The 21,214-nt window shown below is 50.2% G+C and overlaps 1 protein-coding gene across 2 annotated transcripts in view; it reads right to left on the reverse strand.

Annotated features, from left to right (window-relative positions):
* GNAO1 (G protein subunit alpha o1) overlaps positions 1 to 21,214 on the reverse strand; it is a 146,665-nt gene that overhangs the window by 14,767 nt on the left and 110,684 nt on the right. Inside the window, exons 5-7 of one of the 2 annotated variants that reach the window (XM_005444575.3) lie at positions 11,906 to 12,034; positions 11,060 to 11,189; positions 3,036 to 3,189 (exon numbers count right to left, since the gene is read on the reverse strand). In XM_005444575.3, the coding sequence (XP_005444632.1) occupies positions 3,036 to 3,189; positions 11,060 to 11,189; positions 11,906 to 12,034 (413 nt within the window). The remainder of the gene's footprint in view (positions 1 to 3,035; positions 3,190 to 11,059; positions 11,190 to 11,905; positions 12,035 to 21,214) is intronic. The other variant, XM_005444576.3, reaches the window with a different exon arrangement.

A 21,214-nucleotide genomic window follows, 5' to 3' on the forward strand; every position in this document is an offset into this window, starting at 1 on the left:
AGGTTCCGCAGCTGTGCCGCTGCTGATGCTCTTGGGTCCCTCTCCCTCCATGAGGCTTTGCTGGTGGGAAGCGTTATCTGCCAGGCAGAAGCTTACGTGGGCTTGGGATTTGCTGTGGTTAAAGGCAGCTGGGCTGGGCAATGACTTGCACCTCCATGTAGGTGCACGGCTAGCTGGAGGCACAAGCTCAGGAAGGCCACGAGACCTGAGAACATGCTTGGAGTAAGAGAAGCAAAATGTTTTCTGGGAGCAGGGTCTGGCCTGAAGACCTGTGTGAGGAATTTGGGAAGAGTTGCACATGCTGTGCGTAACCAGGAGGGTATTTAATGAAAGGGGAGCTGGTTGTTCGAAGACATGAGGGTTTAGATGCTGGGTTCCTTCTGGGAGAGCAGGGAATTGCTCATGCCAGCTTGGTTTAAAACACACCCTGGATTCTGCTGCCGCTTGGCTCGGTGCTGTGGATTAGTTAAAAGCATGAGTGAATTAAGGGGATGGAAAGAGTGCTCCAGCATACAGCAAGCAAATTTGCGGATGCAGTCTTCTAATAATTCTGTCAGCAGGACTAATGGACACCAGAAACTTCATTTTATTAAAAGCGTTTTGTGGAACCTACTTGTGATGTTGGAACTCCGCTTGTTTGATTTATAGGCTTTCATCAAATAATTCTTTTTAACTCCAGGGCAAGTTTCTAATAATGCTGCTTCTTCACAAGGCCACGAGGGCTTTGTCCTCTGAGCTGCGGTCAGCAAAGCCGGGGCGAGCAAGTTTAAGCTTGTGCCTAAAGTTCGGGCTTAATGTTGGCATGAGGTAACTTCCAGCTCCTCCCGGCACCGCTGGAGCCCGGGGGCGAGATGTTCTCCAGCTCCAATTCAGATCCCTGTTGGATCAGCAGAAGGACTTTCAGCCTTCAGGCTTCCAGCCCTCTCTGAGGGCATGAGAGAGACCAGAGGTCGGGGGGTGTCCCTGGCACTGCGAGAACTCCCAGCTTCCAGGAGAGCACCTGGAAGGAATTCAGAGAATCTTTGGGGTGCTCTGAGATTTGGGGAGGACTGGTTTGGTTCACCTGGGGTGAAGTGCTTCAGAAACGAGCTTATATTTGATTTCCTCTGTGTAGTCAGCTGGGAGCTTAGCTAGGTGTGTGGACAGTCTCCTTCTCCCATGAACGTCTCTCGGGCTGGGATAGCTTCGGGAGGAAAAGTTTATCTAAACTGATGTTCCTTCTTGTTCTAGTCCCTCTGCCATCAAGGGACGTGTAAGAGTATTATTTCAGAGTGGGGTTACTGGGAGACTTCTGGGAAGATCCGCAAAACCAGGTCCACAAAATGCGATCGGAAAGGAGTGAAAGGTGCAGGTTTGCTTCCTGGAGGAAAGGGGAAAAGGAAGAGGCCATGATAAAGGCCTTCTGGTATATAGAAATGCTGCTATAAAGAGGATGGTGAAGAGCTGCTTTACAAACCATCCAAAGACAGCAAGGCAAGCAGCAATCTAATTTGCAACCAAAAAAATTTGGGGTTGGCATTATTGTGAGCTTTCAACCGTAAAGACTGTGAAATTTCCATTATTAGATCTTTTTTAGACAAACGTGTCAGGAATACATTGGTTCTGTCTAGACCAAGCAGATGAGTAGATGGCTGAAATGTGTTGGAAGTGACAAACATCCAAACCTTCCCCGGAGAGGAAGCCTGCAGATGTTCTTCTGAATTCAGACGGAGTTGTTCAGCTCCATGGCCATAGACCATTCAGCCCAAAGCAGTGATGATGGATCGCTTTTGCCTATTCACAGGGAAAAATCAAGTGCTCAGAGATAGGAAGCTCTGGTTAATAATTTGTTGGCCTGCCCAGAAATGTGACACCCTTGGTACTCCCGGTTCACAACAAAGAACACAACTCCTGGTTTCCTGACAAAGAGATCTGCTTCTCTGTCTGTCGGCTTGATTCATCTGGATGTCTCCGGTGAGCTTAAATAATTCATGACGATAAAAGTTTATTTTTATGCTGTCTCGGAATGGTAATGAGGGTTTGTGGAAGCTGGCGAGATGCAGCGGGAAGCGGCAGGGTGCAGCTGCAGCCTTTGCATGGGTGATGTATTGTCATCAGGAGCAGGTCGGACACCAGGCAGCCAGCAGAACCGAGGGCTTCTTGCATGCTGCCCCGTTGCAGAGCCCCGCTCTGATCCCTGGGTATCTCCTCCTTCTCCCCAGCCACGCTCGGGGCACGGCTTGCTGCAACTCTCCTCTCTCTGCACTGTGGGTTAGGAGCTGTGGGCGGCTGGTGCACGAGAAAATCCCGTCCCTTGTTTCCTATCTGCCTTTAACGGGAGGTGTTTCCATGTCCAGACACTTGACGTCTGCGAGCCTGAGAGCGAAACTGGGGACCTTCTAAACTAACGTGATAAAAATTTACAGCTTGAGCTGAAGCAGCCAAGGCGTGAGACCTGCTGCCTGCATGCTGGAGGGCCGATCCGGCAGCCCCCAGGCACCTGGCAGGGGGGGCTTGGCCAGGCACCGTGGAGAGACGCTTGTGGGGGTCAGCCAGGATCTACAGCTGGGAAAGTGATGGGCTATGAAATGGCAAAGCTGGACCCCAGCAGACAGTGCAACAGACCCCATGTGCTGGTCTGCCAGAGACCAGTTACCTGCTTGCAATGGTTCAGCTCACTGCACCTGAGAGACCTGGAAGAGGGTTCGTGCTCCCGGGCAGGGAGCCAGGGCAGGGGCTCAGGGCCATGCCACAGCCCCACACCAGCAGCTCTTGGCTCAGCATCGAGAGCACCCGTGGGGCAGGATCCAGCACCCTGCCTAGCGGTGGTGGCCTTTTGCCAGCAAAGACCCGGGGTCTGAGGCACCCTCATGCTTTAGGTGGACCGCCAAACATGGTGGGGGTGATCCTATGGCATTTATGGAAATAAAACTTGCTGGAGCTCTAGCTACTCATCTTCAGCCTTGTTGCCCGTGATACAGGGTGGCACCAGCCTGGCTGGAGGCGCCCCGTGATGCCTTTGCTGCGCGCGCCTGCACGGCCAGCTTTCTCATTACCTGTGTACTCAGGAAAGCAGATAGTCAGCGGAGATTTCTTAATTTTCTCCTCGAATATGTCCTTCTTGTTTAGAAAGAGGATGATAGACGTATCTGTGAACCACTTGTTGTTGCAGATGCTGTCAAAAAGCTTCAGTGATTCGTGCATGCGGTTCTGCAATAGAAAGGAGAGATCACATCAGGCCAAAGGCCGCGACCCCGGGACGTTCAACATGTAGGGAAATCTAAAACAACTAAATTAAGGAGGAAAACAAAAACGAGAAAAGAAAAGCTACGATATACATAATAAATGTATGTATACACACAGCTGAACATATACATACACAGATGCAATCCCTATCACATTGGACATACAGTTAGTAACTTAAGGGCATTTAACTACACAGAGCTGATTTGATTTTGCATAGCATATAATTTACAGGATCCCAGCTCATAGAAATCATCATGCATCATGCATGGATGGGGAGTTATTTTTGCCCTTTGATCAGATTTATGTGTCGGTGTAGCTCATGCAGATTTTCTAAAATGTTTTAATTAATTTTTAAAAAATTTTCTTTTTTTTTTTTTTTCACTTCTCAAGTGCGTGTGGAACACAACTGGTTGGATACATTAACCAAGGACTGGTAGATCCTTGAATTAATCTAGAGTTGGAAGCAGACCTCAAGGTGACATAATTTTGGAAATGACCTTGCCGTGACCTTTGCCTGGTTTTGTTATTCTGTTTAGTGTTGTCTGTTGGTAGGTTTTCATTTTTTTTTTATTTTTTTTTTTAATTTATTTTGAGTTCTCTTGGAAGATGGCTCAACAGAAGATGTCTGACAGAGCGGAAAAAAAGTGAAAAAGGAAGAGGAAATAGTATAAAAAGGAAAAACGTTAACAAAGGGCATCTAAGAACAACCAGACTAGAAGTCAGGCAGCTACCACTGATGTTAGCTCATGCCTCTAGAAGAAGATTAGTTACTTGCCAGCAGAAGAGCCATACGTTCAAATGCACACACAGCAAGAAGTCAGCTTTTTGGTTATAGGTCATGCAAAAAACCGACACAGAAAAGGAGAGAGATAAGAGGAATGAAATAACAGACCAGTTAGAGTTGCAGAGTCCGCCACATGGTTTTATGGTGGTGGAAAGAGCTCACGGCAAAGTCAACCAAGTGTCATGTTCCCTGCTGCTTTCAACTCTCAACTGGCTTTTTCTTTTGGATTTTTTTTTTTCTCGGTTCAAGAGAAGCTTCATACCTGCCAAATTTGGTTGGTCTCTCAAATGCTCATTTTTTGGCCTTTGTTTGGCTAGATAAGGTCAGACGGCCGAGGAAAAGCTGTGAAGGTGCCGAGGCTGACGACGTTTGGCGCGCGAGGCCGACGCCGGTCGCGTGGCCATCTCTGAGCCGGGAGCCGGGCAGTGGAGAGAGCAGGCACGGTGAGGACGAAGCACACCCAAGAGTCAGGGGGTTATCAAAGGCAAAGCATGGTACAGACCAGACCGGCTCCTCGGCTTTTCCCAGTGGGATCTCCTTGGGACAGCACTCCCCAAACCCGCTAGTGCACATACGAGAGCGGTTACAGCAACCACCAGAGAGATGCTAGAGAGAACAGGGCTGCGCGGTCTCACCGCTGGAGGTTTTTTTCGGGTGAGCACAACGTGTTCCCCCTCCCCAGACTGGGAAATTCGAGTGGTATGTGAGACAGCCGTGGGCTTTCACCCCTCTCCTGCTCCATTCATGCCCATGCTAGCAGCATAATTGAGCCCAGCACTTTATCGATTAACGCTCTCCTTTTCATTGATACACTTTGGCTGCTGCTGAATGTTTTATTTAGATAAAAGTGGCTCCGTGGATGAAGGAAACGTTCGATCCAACCCAGAGTGGAACAGGACGCACGCGATTTTCTGTACCGTACACCACGCACTTTGCTACCAGACTTGAAACGACCGAGCATCTCCCCACCGTGCACTGTACCGATGCATGGGGAAGATGCCATCACGTACAAACGTACAAACGCAGTTACTTATTAACTCTCGGTTGCAAGACGTTGCTTATCTGGATCATCCCATGTCTGTGTGCTGCTTTTTGCTACCCCATTTTGTACTGGCTGGTGTGGGAGCCCCGGAGCAATGCTCCTCTTTGCTACTCGTGGTGTCAAAATTGTAACCATGTAGAAACCCACAAAGGTTTTGTACAGGAGATCCTGGGCTACTCAAAGCCTTTGGGAGGAGAGAAGAAAGTGGAGGGTGGTCAGGGGAACAGAAAGCAAATATAATTAACCGTTTTTGAAGGAGGATCCCTCACAGAACATTTTTAATGACATTTTTATCATCCTTGCTGGTTTAAAATAAAAGCATCGAGAACCACACCACCGCTGCTCGTGGGTTAAACCAAGAGCTCAGCTGTAGCAGCCCTCAGCCTGGAGGTCCCCGTACTTACCCCGCTGCGCCCTGCGGCCCCGTGCCCCGCTGTGCAGCCCGGCGGCGAGCAGCGCTCTGCGGCTGCACCTGCTGGCACCGGGAGCACCACGGCTGGGACCAGTTTTGGTTAAGAAATAGCAGCTGAGGACTTCCCCTGAGCTGGGCTTCGCAGTTAGGTGAGGCTGGCCTTCCTACAGGAGCAAGACTACGTAAGGATCCTACAGAAATCCTTCTGCTGCTCCTCTATGGTTTGGTTAATGTGTGTTAATACCTGTTATGAAATGAGTGTTTTCCCAAGAAATAGTGACTCCTGACGTTCAGTCGTAAACAGAACATACACACAGCACAAACCAATGCATCCCTGTAGAAAATAAGAGTCACAATAAAAATCCTCTATTCCTTTCAGATTCCAGAAAAAATGTTTCAAAGCTCCCTAAGGCTGCCTGACCTGGCTTTCTGACCTCCGCAGGCTGATTTTCCCCCTGGCTCTGCCAGTTAGCGGAGCAAACACAACCAGTGCTCTGCCTGCTCGTCCTTATTTACCTGGGAAAGGTTCTGGTCTTAAAATCCACCTTTTCCTTCCCCACCGCCGAAGAGAAGCTGACATTATTCAAAAGCAAGGAACCACTTTTTGTGCCTGGCAAAGGTGCAGAGCAACATCCCGGTGAGCAGGTATGGATGCTCCTGTTGCCGTGCCTGGGTGCCACACGGGAAATGCTGTTGCATCTCAGGAGGGGTCCCGGGAGCCCACCCATGGACACAAGCTGTCCTGGTGCTGGCTAACATTGGGAACGCTTCACTGCCTCCCTTTCCTTCCCCTTCCCAACTGTCCTTCATTCAACAGATGTTTGTAGGAGACCTCCAACAGCTCAGGCAGAGCTGAGACGCGAGGCAGTCTCTGGGTACCGCACGTAAAAGCACAGGCTGCTGCTAAAGGAGTGAGAAGTTAAAGCCCCCAGATAATCCCCTTCCTACCAGTAAATCCACAGTGAAAGACCCTTTTAGTCCCTTAAAGCTTCCCCAAGGGCTCCTCCCAGGAGCACCCGTGCTGCTGTGATGGGGCAGACGTGCCTGCTCTGCTAGGAGGCACTAAACATTACAGCTCTCATACTTTTATCTGGAGTGATAGAAATTACTTTCACCTGCTTTTGGACCCATTGTGCTGCTTTTTCCTATGTTGAGTCTATTGTTAAGGGAAAGGCTTTTGAAACATTGGCTTCTTAACGTCACTTCCTATTTCAAAATCAGTATTTTAAATCCTTATGCCCGCAAATACCTCATGCCCCAACCAGGAAAGCAGCCCCACCCGCCAGGCTACAGAGGAATAACCACTTGTCCGTACAAATTAAAAGTCCAGTTAAATTTTCCTGAGTAAGACAAGAGTGAGAATTACTTATCGCCAAGCTCAGATGCCATCGCACAGCCTGTTCCCATCGCTGATGTGAAGGGCAAACAGCTTTCTACTGACCGGGAGGGAGAAAGGATGCTGCGGTCAAGACTCTGCCCAGGCAGAAACACACTCATAAACCCATCTCTCTTACCCCAGGGTATGGGAGGAGACCTGGTTATTGCTGCACCACACAGTTCATTCCATCTTTTTTGTTTTCCATGGTGATTGTGCTGACTGTCATGCAAGCTATAAAGACACTGGTGGTTGTCCTAAGCACAGGAACTCCATATTCCCCCTCCTGCTTATCTTTCCTAAGATGCCCAAGCCCCTTTCACCAGCTTTGTCACTCCTAAGGCACTTTCTGAGTGCTGCAATTCAATTTTCCTTGCCCAATGACAGCAGAGAGAGCACACTAACCAGGTCAGGCAGTGAAACACAGACCAACAGGCCAATGCTAATGCACACCAAGGGTCACCAGCACAGTGCCTTCAGCCCATCCCATGCTCAGCAATGGGGGCATGAACAATACTTGCAGGTCTTGGCTAGATATGAATGACCTAAATACCTTAGCTTCAGAGGCAGCAATGTGCAGCGTGAACATCTCCCTCTTGCTATGACTCCTTTGAATTTGTCAGGAAAAAACCAATGAGGATAGTCTCAGTTCCTGTGACAGGTCCCATGCCATTGCTGTCTTTTTAAAAATTCCCTTAGGAATTCCATTTAGATGGAACAACGCAAATCTACCTTTGTTAATCACCTCCAGTTTTATGGATTAATATGACTGCTGTCCCTCTCTTCTCCCAGATTACAGATCTGAGGCTTTTCCTCCTGTAACCTCAGCTTATGAAACACAAAGATAAATCACAAATGAGACAAAATAGCCTTGTTATGCAAAGACATAATCCATGGAGTTGTTCAGTCAGTTAAAGCAGGCTGTTCCCATCTGTGTATGAAGACAGCAGAGTGCTGTGCGGTGCCTTGTGAGGGGCTCGGCAAAGGCAGAGGCAGGTGTGATACCTTGAAGACAGCACCTTGTGCATCGGGTGGGCTGGGCAGAGGGTGTAATTTTGCCTCATAAGCTCCAGCTGGGCGCTGTGGCTGCAGCAATGGCACTGATGAAGGCACTGCTTGAATCGCCCTGCAGGCTCGCCGCTCTCCCCCGGGAGCTGGGCACGCAGGGAAGCAGCTTAAATCTGCCAGCAGGGGTGTAAGAAGGTGTTTGGGGCAGAAATCACAGATGCAGAAAGTTTTTTTTATTTTATTTATGTCTTTCTGATCTGGACATAAAGAAGCACTTGCTTTCCTCAATTCCTGCTGTGCTGCTTTTTGTGGCAGGGCATTGGAGAGAAAATACATCCCTTATAAAATATACCTGGTCTTAGGGAGTGATGGCTTTGCACACCATAGCCCTTTTTTAGCTGCTGCAGGAGGATGGGTGCTCGATCTTTTAAAATAAAAAGCACAATAAACCACAAAAGAACTTTAAAAGTGTAGAGCTGTGCTTTAATTTTAAGGACAGGGACAGGTCAGGGGGCATTTCACCCAGCCTTATTTAACAAGCTCTTTGCTCAGTCTCCTTTGAAAGGGTTCACAGTAAACCTGTTGTTTGTGAGCTTTTTCCACTTGAGACGAGCTGACCCTACAACTGACGCCCTCCCACTAACCGAGCTTAACAACACCAGCCCCTGCTCTGTGTTAGGCTGGCTTTATCTGAACTGCAGCATCTGCCTGGAGTGTGGTTTGACTTAGAGAAGCGCAACCCCCCTGCCCTGTGAAATCCTGTGATTGCGGTCCACAGGGTGCTGAGCACACGAGGAAAAGCTGTTCGCCCTGTGCCCCCAGCTTTGCATGCAGTTTTTTGGGCATGTGAGATGCAGCAGGGCTCTTTCCCTCTCATGTCTCCGTGCCAGCAATGAAAGCTCTACAAGTCTTTTCATACTCACAGAGACATCTGTACAGCCCCAAAACCTTCAGCGGCTTTAATACAGCTGGCAGCGCCTGGACCATAGTAAGCATCTCGATAGAAAATGAAGATGGAGGAGCAGCATCCACCTCGCTCTCTCAGCTGCCTCCTCTTTGTATTTTCTAAGTGAGAAGCAATAAAAGCTGATTTACGTCATTAAAGCCAGCAGATGTGACGGATGCGGGCAGACGGCAAATCAGCTGACTGAAGAGATGCTGCTTTTACTGCTGGGTTTTTGGAGAGGAACCACAGGGAGGAGATCAAACGCTTGGGGGTTCAGCTAGGAGAGGGTCAGAGTCTGTGGGTGCAGACAAGATCCGACACCGTCATTTTTCCCTGTTTGCCTTGGCCTCGCTCAGGGTTGTTTATTTGGGTTAGGCAGGGGCGTCCTGCAGGCGCGGCGGCGGCGATGCCGAACCTTTTCCCCATTTACGCCGAACGTGTAAATGAACAGCAGCTGCCTCTGCCCTCCTGTTGCTCAGCGTCCCCAGGAACGCTTTGTGAAAAGGGACTGAAATAGCAAGCGCATGTCAGCTCCGTGCCAGGGCTGCCTTCCTGATGCGAGAGGGACGCTGGGGCTGTGTAAATGCCGGTTTCTGCAGCGGGGCACTTCTGGGGGGAGGCTGAGCTGGCGCCCTGCTCGTCACTGGGGTGGTGCTGGGTGACGGGCAGGCACTGGCAGAGCTCAGCATCCCCAGGAGAGATGCTGTCACCTCCATCTCAGAGGAGCTGAGCTAAGGCTGACATTTAAAGAATGGCATCGGCGTTCAGGCCCTTCCATTTTGTGCTCCCTGGCTTTGAAGCGCAGGCTGTGGCTCACGTAGGTTGGCACCCAAAGGTGACCTGCATTCAAGGCTGCCTTCGGCTTCACAGTTTGGGTGTCACAGCCCAGCTGTACCTACAGAGCACCCTGCTCTCCGCTCAGATCACAGCCCCGCTCCCTGCCCCCCGGGTCTGCCCCCCCCAGTGTGCTCCTCCTCACCTCCTGGGTGTGTTGCCCCTGCCCGGCTGCCCAGCTCTATGGCACTGAGCTAACGGCTGGATTTTTCAAATCACATCCGGAGATTTTGGTTCCTTCCCAGTAAATCCGACAGGACTGAGCATCCTTGAGCCTATCAGGGCCAGGGTCAGAGGGAGGTGACAGCTGAGGGTTATAGATAAGTGGACAAGAGAGGGTGTAGGGTGTTCCGGTCAGCCTGGACGGACATAGCCGTGACGTTAATACCACCCTGAATTCTGGCATGAGCACAACCCAAACAACCCGGTGGCTTCCTCAAACAGTTTGCTAGAGCTCACAAACCTGCCTCAAACAGGCTCGAAACCACAGCCCCTCCCCAGTCTTTTTGGGACGAGACAACGGATACCTAACAGCAGTTTTTCCCTCAATTCCTCCCTCATCATCAGCTTTCTGTAAGCCTGACCTCTTCAGCAGCAGGAGAATAAAAAGCCTCTGAGAGGCAAAGCTGGCAGGAGCGAGCCCTCCGTGCTGCTGCAGCCTGGGCACAGCCGAAACCCTCCCCACGTCTGACCATGGCCTCTGATTCCTTCTCCTGAGATAAATGCAATCGGGAGCTTGCTGCAGTCATCGCTAGTCCCAAAAACACGCATTCCCATCACGCTAGATAAATGGCCAGAATACACTGATGAGTCTTCTTGCATCCTTTCTGTGTATTTAATTCACTTGTATTAATTGCACTCTAATACCAGGGAGCGCACAGGTTCTTGCTAGCTTTATTTCCAGATGGTATTTTGAGCCTAATGTCACAGCGGGAAGTCATAAAAGCTCTCCTAGAGCAAATTACCTGAGGAACCAAACAGTTCCAGTCTCACTCAGGAAAATGAATTTCTGTAGCCTGAAGAAATAGGTTATACTCCTCGCCCGAGCCTGCCTCGGGCATGCACAGCTGTCCTGCACCTCTGCACCGTGGCGTGACTGCTTCCTTAACATTGGTTTTTAAGGCCCACCCAGCTATATCTCCTCTTTCTGGACATAGGGTCCCGTTAACACGTTTCGAAAACACACAGGTCAGTTAGAAAAGAGAAATAAAACACTGTGAGTCCACCGCTGCAAGGGAGTATTAGTTACCTGGGCATGCAGACTTGATTTCAAAGAGTGTGGAGGAGGACAAATCTCCCCAGGATTTCAGAGTGACTGACAGAAGCACGTTACTGTAGCACGCCAGTGAGCATTCGGTGATCTCTGAGGAGCCACTGGCTACGCAGTATCCCATAAAGAAGTGTCGGGGCCTCCAAGACCCAGTTAGACTCACCGTGGTTTCGTCTTCATGGAGCACCTGGTCGTAGCCACTCAGCGCGACGCAGAAAATGATCGCTGTGACATCCTCAAAGCAGTGAATCCACTTCTTGCGTTCTGACCGCTGGCCCCCGACATCGAAGAGCCTATGGCACAGGAGAGGACCGTCAGCACCCCCTTGCTCTTAGCTGTAAGGGAGCGTTAGCATTTTTGGTGTTTTCTGACCGTATGGTCCTTGGAAGGCTCCAAACAAAAAGCCACAGGTCTTTCACCGTGGGCTTGGTCTTCTCCTCCAGAGCCTGGACCGGAGGAGGACCAGGAGGAGCAGTCAGGGCTGTGGGGGTGGGTGGGAGAGCCTCAGCAGCGTGCTGGGTCCCAAAGGGTCTGCGGGGGAGCAGACCACCAGCTCTTTAGTTTGTGTGCTCTAAACCCTGTGTGTGGTGCTCTGCCTTCATGTCCTCTTCTCGCTGCTGGCTGGTATCACGAGGGTCAGTACATAGCGTTAACCACAGTGAGCGACCCACTTCAGAGAAAAGATTTGGCCAAATATTTTCACATTTATGAGGCTTGATCAGACAAGGGGGTCAATCTCACATCATACCTCCCAACAGAGAGGGGCCGTTTGGGTTAGAGGAAGCTGCCGTCAGCTCCTCTCTAATGGGCAGGGATTTTCAGGATGGGATTAGCAAACATTTCGTATTGTCGACCCTCCAAAACGCCGTGTCTTCTGCAGCGGGAGGTATCCGTGCATTAATCAGCAATTTAACAATTCCTCCTTTGGGAACTATGGGGAAACTCATAAGGAAGAAAATCTCAAGACAAAGAGAGGCTCTGAAAATTTACCGTGCAGTTTTAGACTAACCTGAAATGGAGGTTTTTGAATGTGAAGTGGGTTTCTACGATGCCAGTTGTTTTGACCCTGGTTCGGAGGATATCCTGCTCCGTGGGCTGGTAGTCTGCAGCTCCGATTCGATCTAAGCTGTCTAGGTAACTAAAAGAAAAAGGGAAAAGAAAAAGAAAACGGATAAGAATAAGGCACACATTAATCTTTGTCAATCTCAGATGAATCCTTCAGCTTTCTATTAATCTTTTTCGATCTTATTTTTCACGGCTGAATGTATTGTAGTTAAACAAACAGACAAAAAAAAATAATCCCTATTCTAGGGAAAAAGAAATGTTAACAAACCTCACTAACCTAAGCATAAAATCTGATAGTGAACCGAAAGCAGGAAATTAAGTGTGCGTGTGTTGTGAGCCCTGACTGCAATCTGTGAAAATACACCGCTTTAATATTGCTTGCTATTTTTATTCCCTGAGGGATGAAGGTCCCAGCTGGTCGATTGTGTTGGATTCTGTACACACACACACAGGCGTTTTCTGCAAGGGTTTATTCAGCTAAGGGGTTGGAGCATATAGGTCTGGCTCCCAGAACAAACGGGTTGAGTCACCTTTGGGAGATGCCTCACTCCGTGCTGGGGAGGGAGGGAAGGAGGGGGACAGGGCGGCTTGCTCCCGGAGATGCCTTGCTTTCAGCCAGCTCAAGCGAAGGGAGATGAATCTGCCTGAGTGTGTCACTGCTTCGGTGTGAAACCCAGCGTGGGGCTGCGACTGCAGGAGGTGCAGTGCTTGGGCAAAATCCAGGGGCTCACTCAGCTGGTGATAATCCAGGGGTATACGTCGGGGTTTATTTGGGGAGGGGGCAGAGGGGTGCTTTAGCTTTCTAAAACACTTGGATACTTTAAAAACGTTTACCTTTGTTCTGCTCTAGGCTGAAAATCTATGCACACAGGCAATGCCTCCATAGGCTGAAACTTTGGGTAGGAAGTCCTGTCCCTCGGAACGACATGGTTTTGCAGAGGAACTCAACAGCTGCACACATATGACCACAACCCCTTTTTTCATCCACATTCAATAAGATTTTTCAAAACAGCTCAGCCCAACTCAATATAATTCATAACAAAAAGAGGAATCTGGATGACAATTCAATAGGAATTACAAACACAGAGCTGCCTCACACACTGCAGTCTTTCTCACCGCCATCGAGCCACACGCAGACACTCCAGCTCCTCTTAGAGGGGGTCTGATGAGCATTACAGGGCCTGAACACCCACCCCTCGCCCCAGGAGCATCAATCTAATGCACATGAGATGCTTTCAATATACCATGAATATAATAAAGCTGGTCTGTGCATGAGCAGTGGCCTTGTCCTTCAGTCTCTGTGCTTGGGGCAGCCTGGATGTCACCCAGGGAGGCAGCGGGTGACATGCCAGGGGCTGGCTGACAGGGTATCCCTGCAGGTGTCAGCCAGAGGATGGAAGCTGTGCCCAGTGTGGCTTGCAGAGAACAGAGAGCAGTAAGAGGAGCTGTGCCGTTGTAGGGAAGGAAAAGACATTCTTGTCTCTGGCGAGTATGAGTGCAAGAAGGTATGAGCTGGAACCATTCACATGAGATAGCCATGATGGCTAAGCTTGGCTTTCTTTTCCAGTTCAGCTAAATGCAATTTTTTTCTTTTTTTTTTTAACATACAGTGTGGATTTAGTCCTGACAAGCAACCCAACCACACTGCCTTGGTCGGGAGCATGCTTCCCCCTGTGCCCTCCCAAAGCACATCCCACTCGGCCTGAACACGATGCCTTCTCCTGCTGCTGGAGAGCCTTCCCCGGCTGCGCCAGGAGCCAGGCAAGGGCTTTCCATCAGTGTCCTGGAGGGACTGTTGCTACCCCAGAAAACTCACTGCCACCCGCTCTCACGCCCACCCCGCCAGCCTGGCAAAACAAACAGCCAGCCAGACCCCGCGCTAAGGTGAAACCCAAATCTCACCCTCCTCGCATTGTGTGTTTCGGCTACCTGTCGTATTTATCATTCATTTTTGCTAAAGAATTGCAAGAATCACGTCACCCGGAGGAAAGTATGTAAGCTAAGCAGGCTTATTTTTGTTGTGCCCTTTTCCAAGCATTTAAAGCCATTGTGGTTTTGTGACAGATGCTCCCTTAATAGCCTTATGATGGGCCCTGGGTGGATGAATGGGGCTTCATCTGAAATCAGATCCTCCGCTGTGACGGCTGAAGCCACGATCACTCATCTATTCACAACTGGTGTCAACTCCTGTTATTTAAGAGACAGCTGCATTTCTTCACATGTCCCCGCAGACCAAGGCAGCTCTGCAGCACTGTTAGTCAGAGACCCAGGCTCTCCTCTGTCCTCAGGGACAAAATACTTCAAGGTGATGGCAAAAAGTGGAGGTGTAAGAGAGGGAAAGGTTTTCTTTTCCTCCTGCAGCTCTTGGCAGCACCTTGAAGACCTTTATCACTTCCTCCATCTTCATTTTCTCTATTTTCCTATGATTCAACTCCCTTCAGTTTAATGTTCCCTATTAATTATTCTTGCCTTTGAGATCCTCCTTTAATGCCGGGAGTGCAGAAAATGAAGACATCTACTGCAAAGTGGCCAAAGGACTCGGCATCACAGCATCACAGTGATGGAGGAGTTCATTACTGTAATTACTGCCTTCAACCTGCGATGATTTGCTTATGAACAGCAGCACCCTTCAAACCCCAGGCCGTGTGCTGGGACTTCAGGGGGTTCTCACTCTTGCTACCGGCGTGCACAGCCTACGGCTCTTCCATGTGGCGCTGCCCTTGGCTGCCCAACAGCAATTTAGCTCCAGATTTGGTTTGATCCTGCATAGAACCTGGATCTAGGGCTTGGAAAGCCTCATCTCCCTTCACATCCTTGTCCCTGGAGGTGATGCAGCCTCATGTGGCTGGGTCCACTCGAGTTGTCCTGGGGGATCAGAGGTGGTGGTGGTGGGGAGCTGATGCAGCCTGCCAGCCTCTTGAGAGGGCAGGATGACAGCGATAGTGGGAGGAGAGCCGAGCAGGATCTGTCCCATCTACCCTCTCCTTCTTGACAGCATCCAGTTTCCAGTCCCAGTTGGGATATCTCCACAGGAACCTTGGCTGGGGGGGTGCTCTAGCATCTGTCTGGGTGAGGGCACTGCTTCCCAGTGCTTAACTGGTGCTGTGACAGAGCAGTACTCGGCTTGTGCTGGTTTGAGAGCTGAGCTCTGCGAGCCTGGTGCCTTGGAGTCACTCCCACGCTAACGCATCCAGCCCGGCTGCTGGGCACCCCAGCTCTGATAGCTGCTTACCAGCACACCCTTTGCCTTTTCTATTAACTCCCCCCTTCAGCTCTCCCCTCATCTCTAGTCTTCCCCATCATTCGCCATGTGTTTCTCAATGATTTAAATTCTTGTAGTTGCCTGGCTTTGCTTTCCAGCTGTTTCTGGTAGTCTCGATAAGGGTCAGCCATCAATTTATGTGAAGGCATACAATGTTTTCTGTGCCGGTTTTGAGGCTGCGTTCCAAAAGCGTTTACTCCTCTGGCTGCTCTCGCCTGGAATTTCTCCCATCCTGGGCTGCCGCAGATATTTTTCTCCCCTGGATCTGGCCGCAGCTGAGCTGGGCCCCGTCACCGACCCCACGATGCGCAGCCGGAGGCATGGCTGCCACGCTGACATCCAGCTGAGGGAATGGGAAGCTCAGGCAGGCTGCTGTTTGGATGCTGAGCTGGTTTTAGCTGCTTTTTGTATTTAGTTCCTGCTGGAGGGATCTCTGAGGCTTCACCGGGGTTGCTGCTCCTTGCCCATGCTGCTTGGAAGGACCTGCTGGTCTGCTGGGCGTGAGCCTGAGCTGGTGGAGGACGAGATGTGTTGAGGGAGCCACCTCTTTGGGAACAGGGAAACCCAAGTGGGGACAAATTTTTACACATGGCACTAGATGACAGCACTACCAGTATGCCCTTTGAACCGCAAATCTGGAGGCCAGACCCTTGCTGAAAATAATTAGTTGTTGCAGCCACCAGGCTCGATGACACATAATCCCCTCAGAAGCTGGCATCTGTTTAACCAGCAGGAATAAGAGCACTTTGGAGGCCATGGAGTGAGCGCTCGGCTCTCCCCCTTCCATGTCTTCTTCATTGCACGGTGCTGGCATCAGAGCTCCTTCCACTTCCCAGCCCCGGGGTTTGCACGCCAGAGTGGAAGCATATCTGAAATGACACATCAGCTCTTATTTGCAGCCTGCCTTGCCCAGGGCTTGCAGGGGTTAAAAAGAGATGAAGAAAGGTTAGAAGGTTTTTGAGTACATGAGTAACCCTCTAGCATTTATACTGCTGAGCTGAGCAGCTCCATTACTGCTTATATCTTTTATCTTAAATGCTTTGTTTGGAAGCAGATCGCTTGTTTCTGAGTCACTCGGTTTATCAGGCTCAGGGAGGTGAAGCCCAACTATATTACGCTGCTAAAAGCAGAACGCGCGCGAAAGCATTTCCCAAATACAACGGGAGGAGCCCGTTGAGCTGAGGCTACAAAAGGCAGACGCTCTGTAAGGACAAGCTGATACTGAATGCCTTCACACAGTAATATTGAAAATAGGGAGTAAATATAGTTTCTTGCACCTTTGTTTGCTGTTTCCAACAGCATGCGGTAGCGGTACTGTTGATGCCAGGGATGCTGCACGGAGAAAGGACTGTTGTCCGAGTTATCCCATGGGAACGGACCGACAGCAGTAGCCTACGTGCAGTGCGTGGACAGGGACTTCTCCCCAGGCACTCTGCTACCACGGGAACCTTCTCCCAGGATTGCACCGCCTATGCCAAAGGCCCTGCTGGATGCTTTCTTGGATGAAGAAGCGTAGCTGAGGTTGCAGGCTGTGGTCAAAGCTGGATACCTGTGGTAAAGCTTACACAGATGTACATTCACATCTGTTGAGGTTAATAAAGTGGTTAAACGTCTGTTGGGTTTTTCTTGCCTCAAAGGTGACATCTTGTCAGGTTTTTTGCGGGCAGCATCCAGCTTGCGCTGTGCACACCCAGGGTGCTCACGCCGCGCTGATGCCAAGGCCATGGGATCGGTGCTCAGCAAGCTGTGGGGCAGCAGTGGCCGCACCTTGGGCAGGGCAGTGGGAACTGCAGGTGAGCAAGCCTGGAGGCAGCGGCACTTCCCACCTGTTTCTCCATCCTGCCGGTCCTGGCCTCTGTCCACGTCTGCTCCGTGAAGGAAGGGCCGTGCGTGGGATACCCCAGCCTCATTGTGTTGGCTCGTGCTCTATTTGATTGAAAAAGCAGATCCCCGTTTGTCAGCAGATGCAGCTGAGTCACTGCTGGGTTATTTTCTACTCCGTGTACAGAGGCGCTCGAGGGTCAGCTCCAACACTGTGTCCTGGCAAATGCTGAGTTTTTAATCAAGGTTGTCACGAGCAGGATCCATCTCATTAACTCGAGATGCTGATGCGAATATGTCTTCACCCCAGCGCTCCTTCCTCGTTCATGAATGGGAGGTTCTCTGCATCTGCGCTCAGCTTGTGCCTTAGCTTCTTCCTCTCCTTCACTGATGAAGGTATACATAAATATACAGCTCAAGGTATATTTAGCGTGAAAACCATTTAATATTTAGTGACTGTAGAGTAAGGGTTCAGGTAAGCACTGGGTTTAGGAAGTGTCAGTAGTGGCTCCCCAACAGCGTAGTAAAATCTTGCCGTATCTTCTACCAGAAGAGAAAAATCATGTGGGCGCTGCGTCCCGGCGGTGTGACACAGGCTTGGTGTGGCTGCCCAGGGCAGCCAGCACTTGGCAAACGCCCAAGGTCGTGGCACCGCAGCGTTTTTCCTGCAGACATCGTGCCCAGCCATACCTGCTGTATTATTTTAGAGGAAGGGGAAAAATAAACCACAGCCCACTCTCAGAACCCATCATGCAGCACACACAACAGTCACGCAGCATGTGTCTTCAATAATCATCAGTTACAAAAGGCCTGAAACATCACCGAGCGGTGGCATTGTGCCCCTGCAGGCACCAATCCTGCCAGGGAGCGGGGACCGTGGCGTGCTGTGCCCCCTCGTCCTCTTAAGGAAAGCCAGAAGGCGTGATATGCTGCTCCTTGGGTGCTTCCAGGGGGCCTAGGGCGAGCAGGAGTGAGACGCCTCAGGGGATAAGTGATGCAGCTACGACAGCATTGTCTGGGCTTTTCTGCGCACAGCCCAGAGAAGGAAAGTCTTGGGAATTCGCTCCTGGACTTTGGGCAAGAGGTTTTGTGCTTCTGGCTGCGCTCCCCGCTCGGTCAGTCCTGCCTCGATGGGAATCCCATGAATTACGTGGCAGGCTCTGCTGTCCTGCCACTGTTCCTGATGATAAGCCTCATCTCACGTCCAACCAGGTGAGATACCAGCATGGACACTCCCCAGCTTCCCCCCTCTAAAGCCAACCACGGACACGCCGCTTCTGGTACCTGCTTCTTGCAGGCTGCTGACAGTCGGGGTGATGCTCATAAGGACCAGAGATTCCTGAGGTGATCTTCCTGAACGGATTCTGCTGGATGCCCTGGGTTTTCGTGACTCTCCCTTGAGAAATGAGGAGGATGGTGCCAAGTTTTGACAGAAGGAATGTTACGTTGCAATGCATTTAATTTTTTTCCACCCTGCACTGAAGGAGGGCTGTACAGGATTTGCACATCAAGATCAACTTGACAAGTTGATATTAACACTAATGATTGGCAGGAGGAATGCACAAAAGCAGGTTGGAGTTTAGCTGTCCTAGTTAGACTTGCAGTTTTCCAAGGCATGACTGGATCCAGATTAATTTTTAGTATCACTTAAGGGTGAGCAGAGTCACTAAATAGCAACCCTATAACAAAGGTACCTCAGGACGTAAAGGGTCTCCAGGTGTGAGCTGCTGGCTGGCTTTGCTCACGGGTGGCGCTTTGGTCAGCAATATATCACAGTCTTGTTACAGCTGGAATAAAAGGACACAGTGGAACAGCTGGTGGTTGTGATCAGAGGGCTCTGGCTGGGGCAGAGGTGGGCTTTGAAGGAGCCAACACCAACAACCTACTCAGGAACACCTTTGGAGCAGCCCTGGGAAAGCAGATGTGGGCTCATCTTCCTGCAGTGAAATTTGAAAATTGGGTGATGTGGAAGAGGGGATGATAAAGATTTTTTTTACATATTGGAGCTCTTACAAAAGAGAAAATATGTCTGGATCAGATCAGTGACTCACCTAGCTTAAACCAGTGTCTGAGAGCAGATGTTGAGAGGAAAGTATGAGTACAGGGCAAGTGTGCAGGACTCAGACAGTTTTCCCAGCCTCCAATGCTTCATATAGATAACAGAGTTTCAAAGAGAAGGGCGATATCTTTATATTTATTACCTCTCAATGATATTTCCTCCAGAAATGTGTCTAGGTGCTTTTTGAAGCAGTGTAAATTTCTAATGGCCACATCTGCAGCAAGGAATTTCCTAGCTCAGCTACCCTGTCTGCGAAAAACTGCCTCTTTCTGGTTTTCAAACTGCCGTGTCAGAGTTTAACTTTGTTAATTATTGTACAGGAACAGCTGTGCTCTCTTTCCTCCTGATTCCCCACTTGTTTCTCTGTACACATCTCCATAGCCCTCCACACATCCCCGGTGGAGCACCTCTGCTCTGCTCCTGAGACATTCCTGCATGGAAGCCCTTCGGAGCCTTTCATCACACCAGGAAGGGTCCTTCCTCATCTCCTGGATCCTATCTGGGAAAGGAGGGAGCCAGAGCTGCCTTGTTCTATATTCAGCCGTCTGCTTTGTGGTCACTTAATACAATGCTACTTGGAGAACCAGAGAGTTCAACGCCAGCCCCCTCGGAGCTGCTGCGTGGGCAGATCTGGTGGACATGGTTTGTTAGCGGTGGTGCAATCCCTTTTGGAAGTGTCCCCACCTGGGCAATACCGCTGTTTATATAAAGCCTCTGTGATTTAAATGACTTTTAGTGCTGAGCTGCTTGACCACAGGGCACTGTGCTTTACAAACAAAAGATTTTTAGGGGGGCTGACTGGATCTTTCCAGCGGTGCTATGTAAATGCAAGCCCTCTGGGGTGATGCATGGTTCAGGCTGTGCCAGGTGTCCTCTCCCGGTGGCCCTGCACACAGGTGTCCTCCGCACACCGGGGCACACGCAGGCACGCATCGAATGTTGGCTGAAGCAAGGCTCAGCAGCTCCAGCCTAGCTCCTGCTGTGGGTAAGCCTCCCCTTCCTTCTGGTGACCAGCTCTGAAGGAGAGCTGGAGCAGGGATGAGGTGTGGTGGGACTCAGTGCACTGGAAGCAAGCAGGATCTATACCTAAACCTTTATGCAACAGAGTAAGTAGGTTTGATGTTTTGTTTTTTTTTTTTCCTCCAGGACTGCTGTTACAAACCTGCTGACAGCAGAGCTGATGCCTTTCTATACTGTAAAAAAAAAAAAAAAAGAAAAAAGAAAAGACAGAAAGGAAAGAAAAGAAAAGGAAGGTCTAAAAATAAGCTGTGGGGAGTTTGGGATAATGAAGGGCTTGTTCTGGGAAGGCGCCCAGATCAGAGGACGCAGTCTCCGTGCTGCAGTGGGGCTCCTGGCGCATCCATGCGAGGCGGTGGGTCTGCCCAGGCAGCTCTCGGCCGCGCAGCCCAGGCAGGGCAGAGCCATCACCAAACCCACCTCGCCGTGGCTGCGGCCCCCCACGAGCACACTGGTAAAGGCATGAAGGCTCCCTCGCCCCAGCTCCTTACATCGCATGGCGGCCGATCCCATTTGGCCCCAAGGCAAGCTTGCGAGCTAATTACTCAGAATTACTCCAAGCCTGGAAAGCAGACAGCTGTGACCACAAATGAAACCAGTCCCGCAGACTTTAATTTTTTGGTCAGCCAGAGAGATTTATCAGGGTGTGCATGAAGGGCCAGGACATCTATTTTACACGCTTGCGGCAGTAGGGGAAGTAGCATTAACATCTCCATTTCTAAGCTGGAAGGAAAAAAATAGACAATTATTTTTTGTTTTAGTGCTTTTGTGGTGCTATGTGTCTGTGGCAGGGGTATCTCTGGTAAGGGATTTAGACCTAATGCTACAAAGGAAAGCGTTAATGAGATCGGTGCTCTCGTATCAGGTAGGCAGAGGATGCCCATCGCTGGATGACCGGACGGCACAGTGACCAAGCGTGGGGTGGGTCTGTTGGGAACTGGCTTCAACCAGGGCCCTCATTTACCCACTCACCCTGCTGAGGGAGATGCGTTGCCGGAGATGGAGCAGGAATCTTGTTTCTGGATCTTCTCATCTGTCCAATTTCCTGACCTGTTTGCAAGCTATGGGGATTTCTGCTTTCAAATCCCATTTAA

Source organism: Falco cherrug, chromosome 14 (assembly GCF_023634085.1).
Source record: "Falco cherrug isolate bFalChe1 chromosome 14, bFalChe1.pri, whole genome shotgun sequence".
Classification (NCBI taxonomy): Eukaryota; Metazoa; Chordata; class Aves; order Falconiformes; family Falconidae; genus Falco; species Falco cherrug.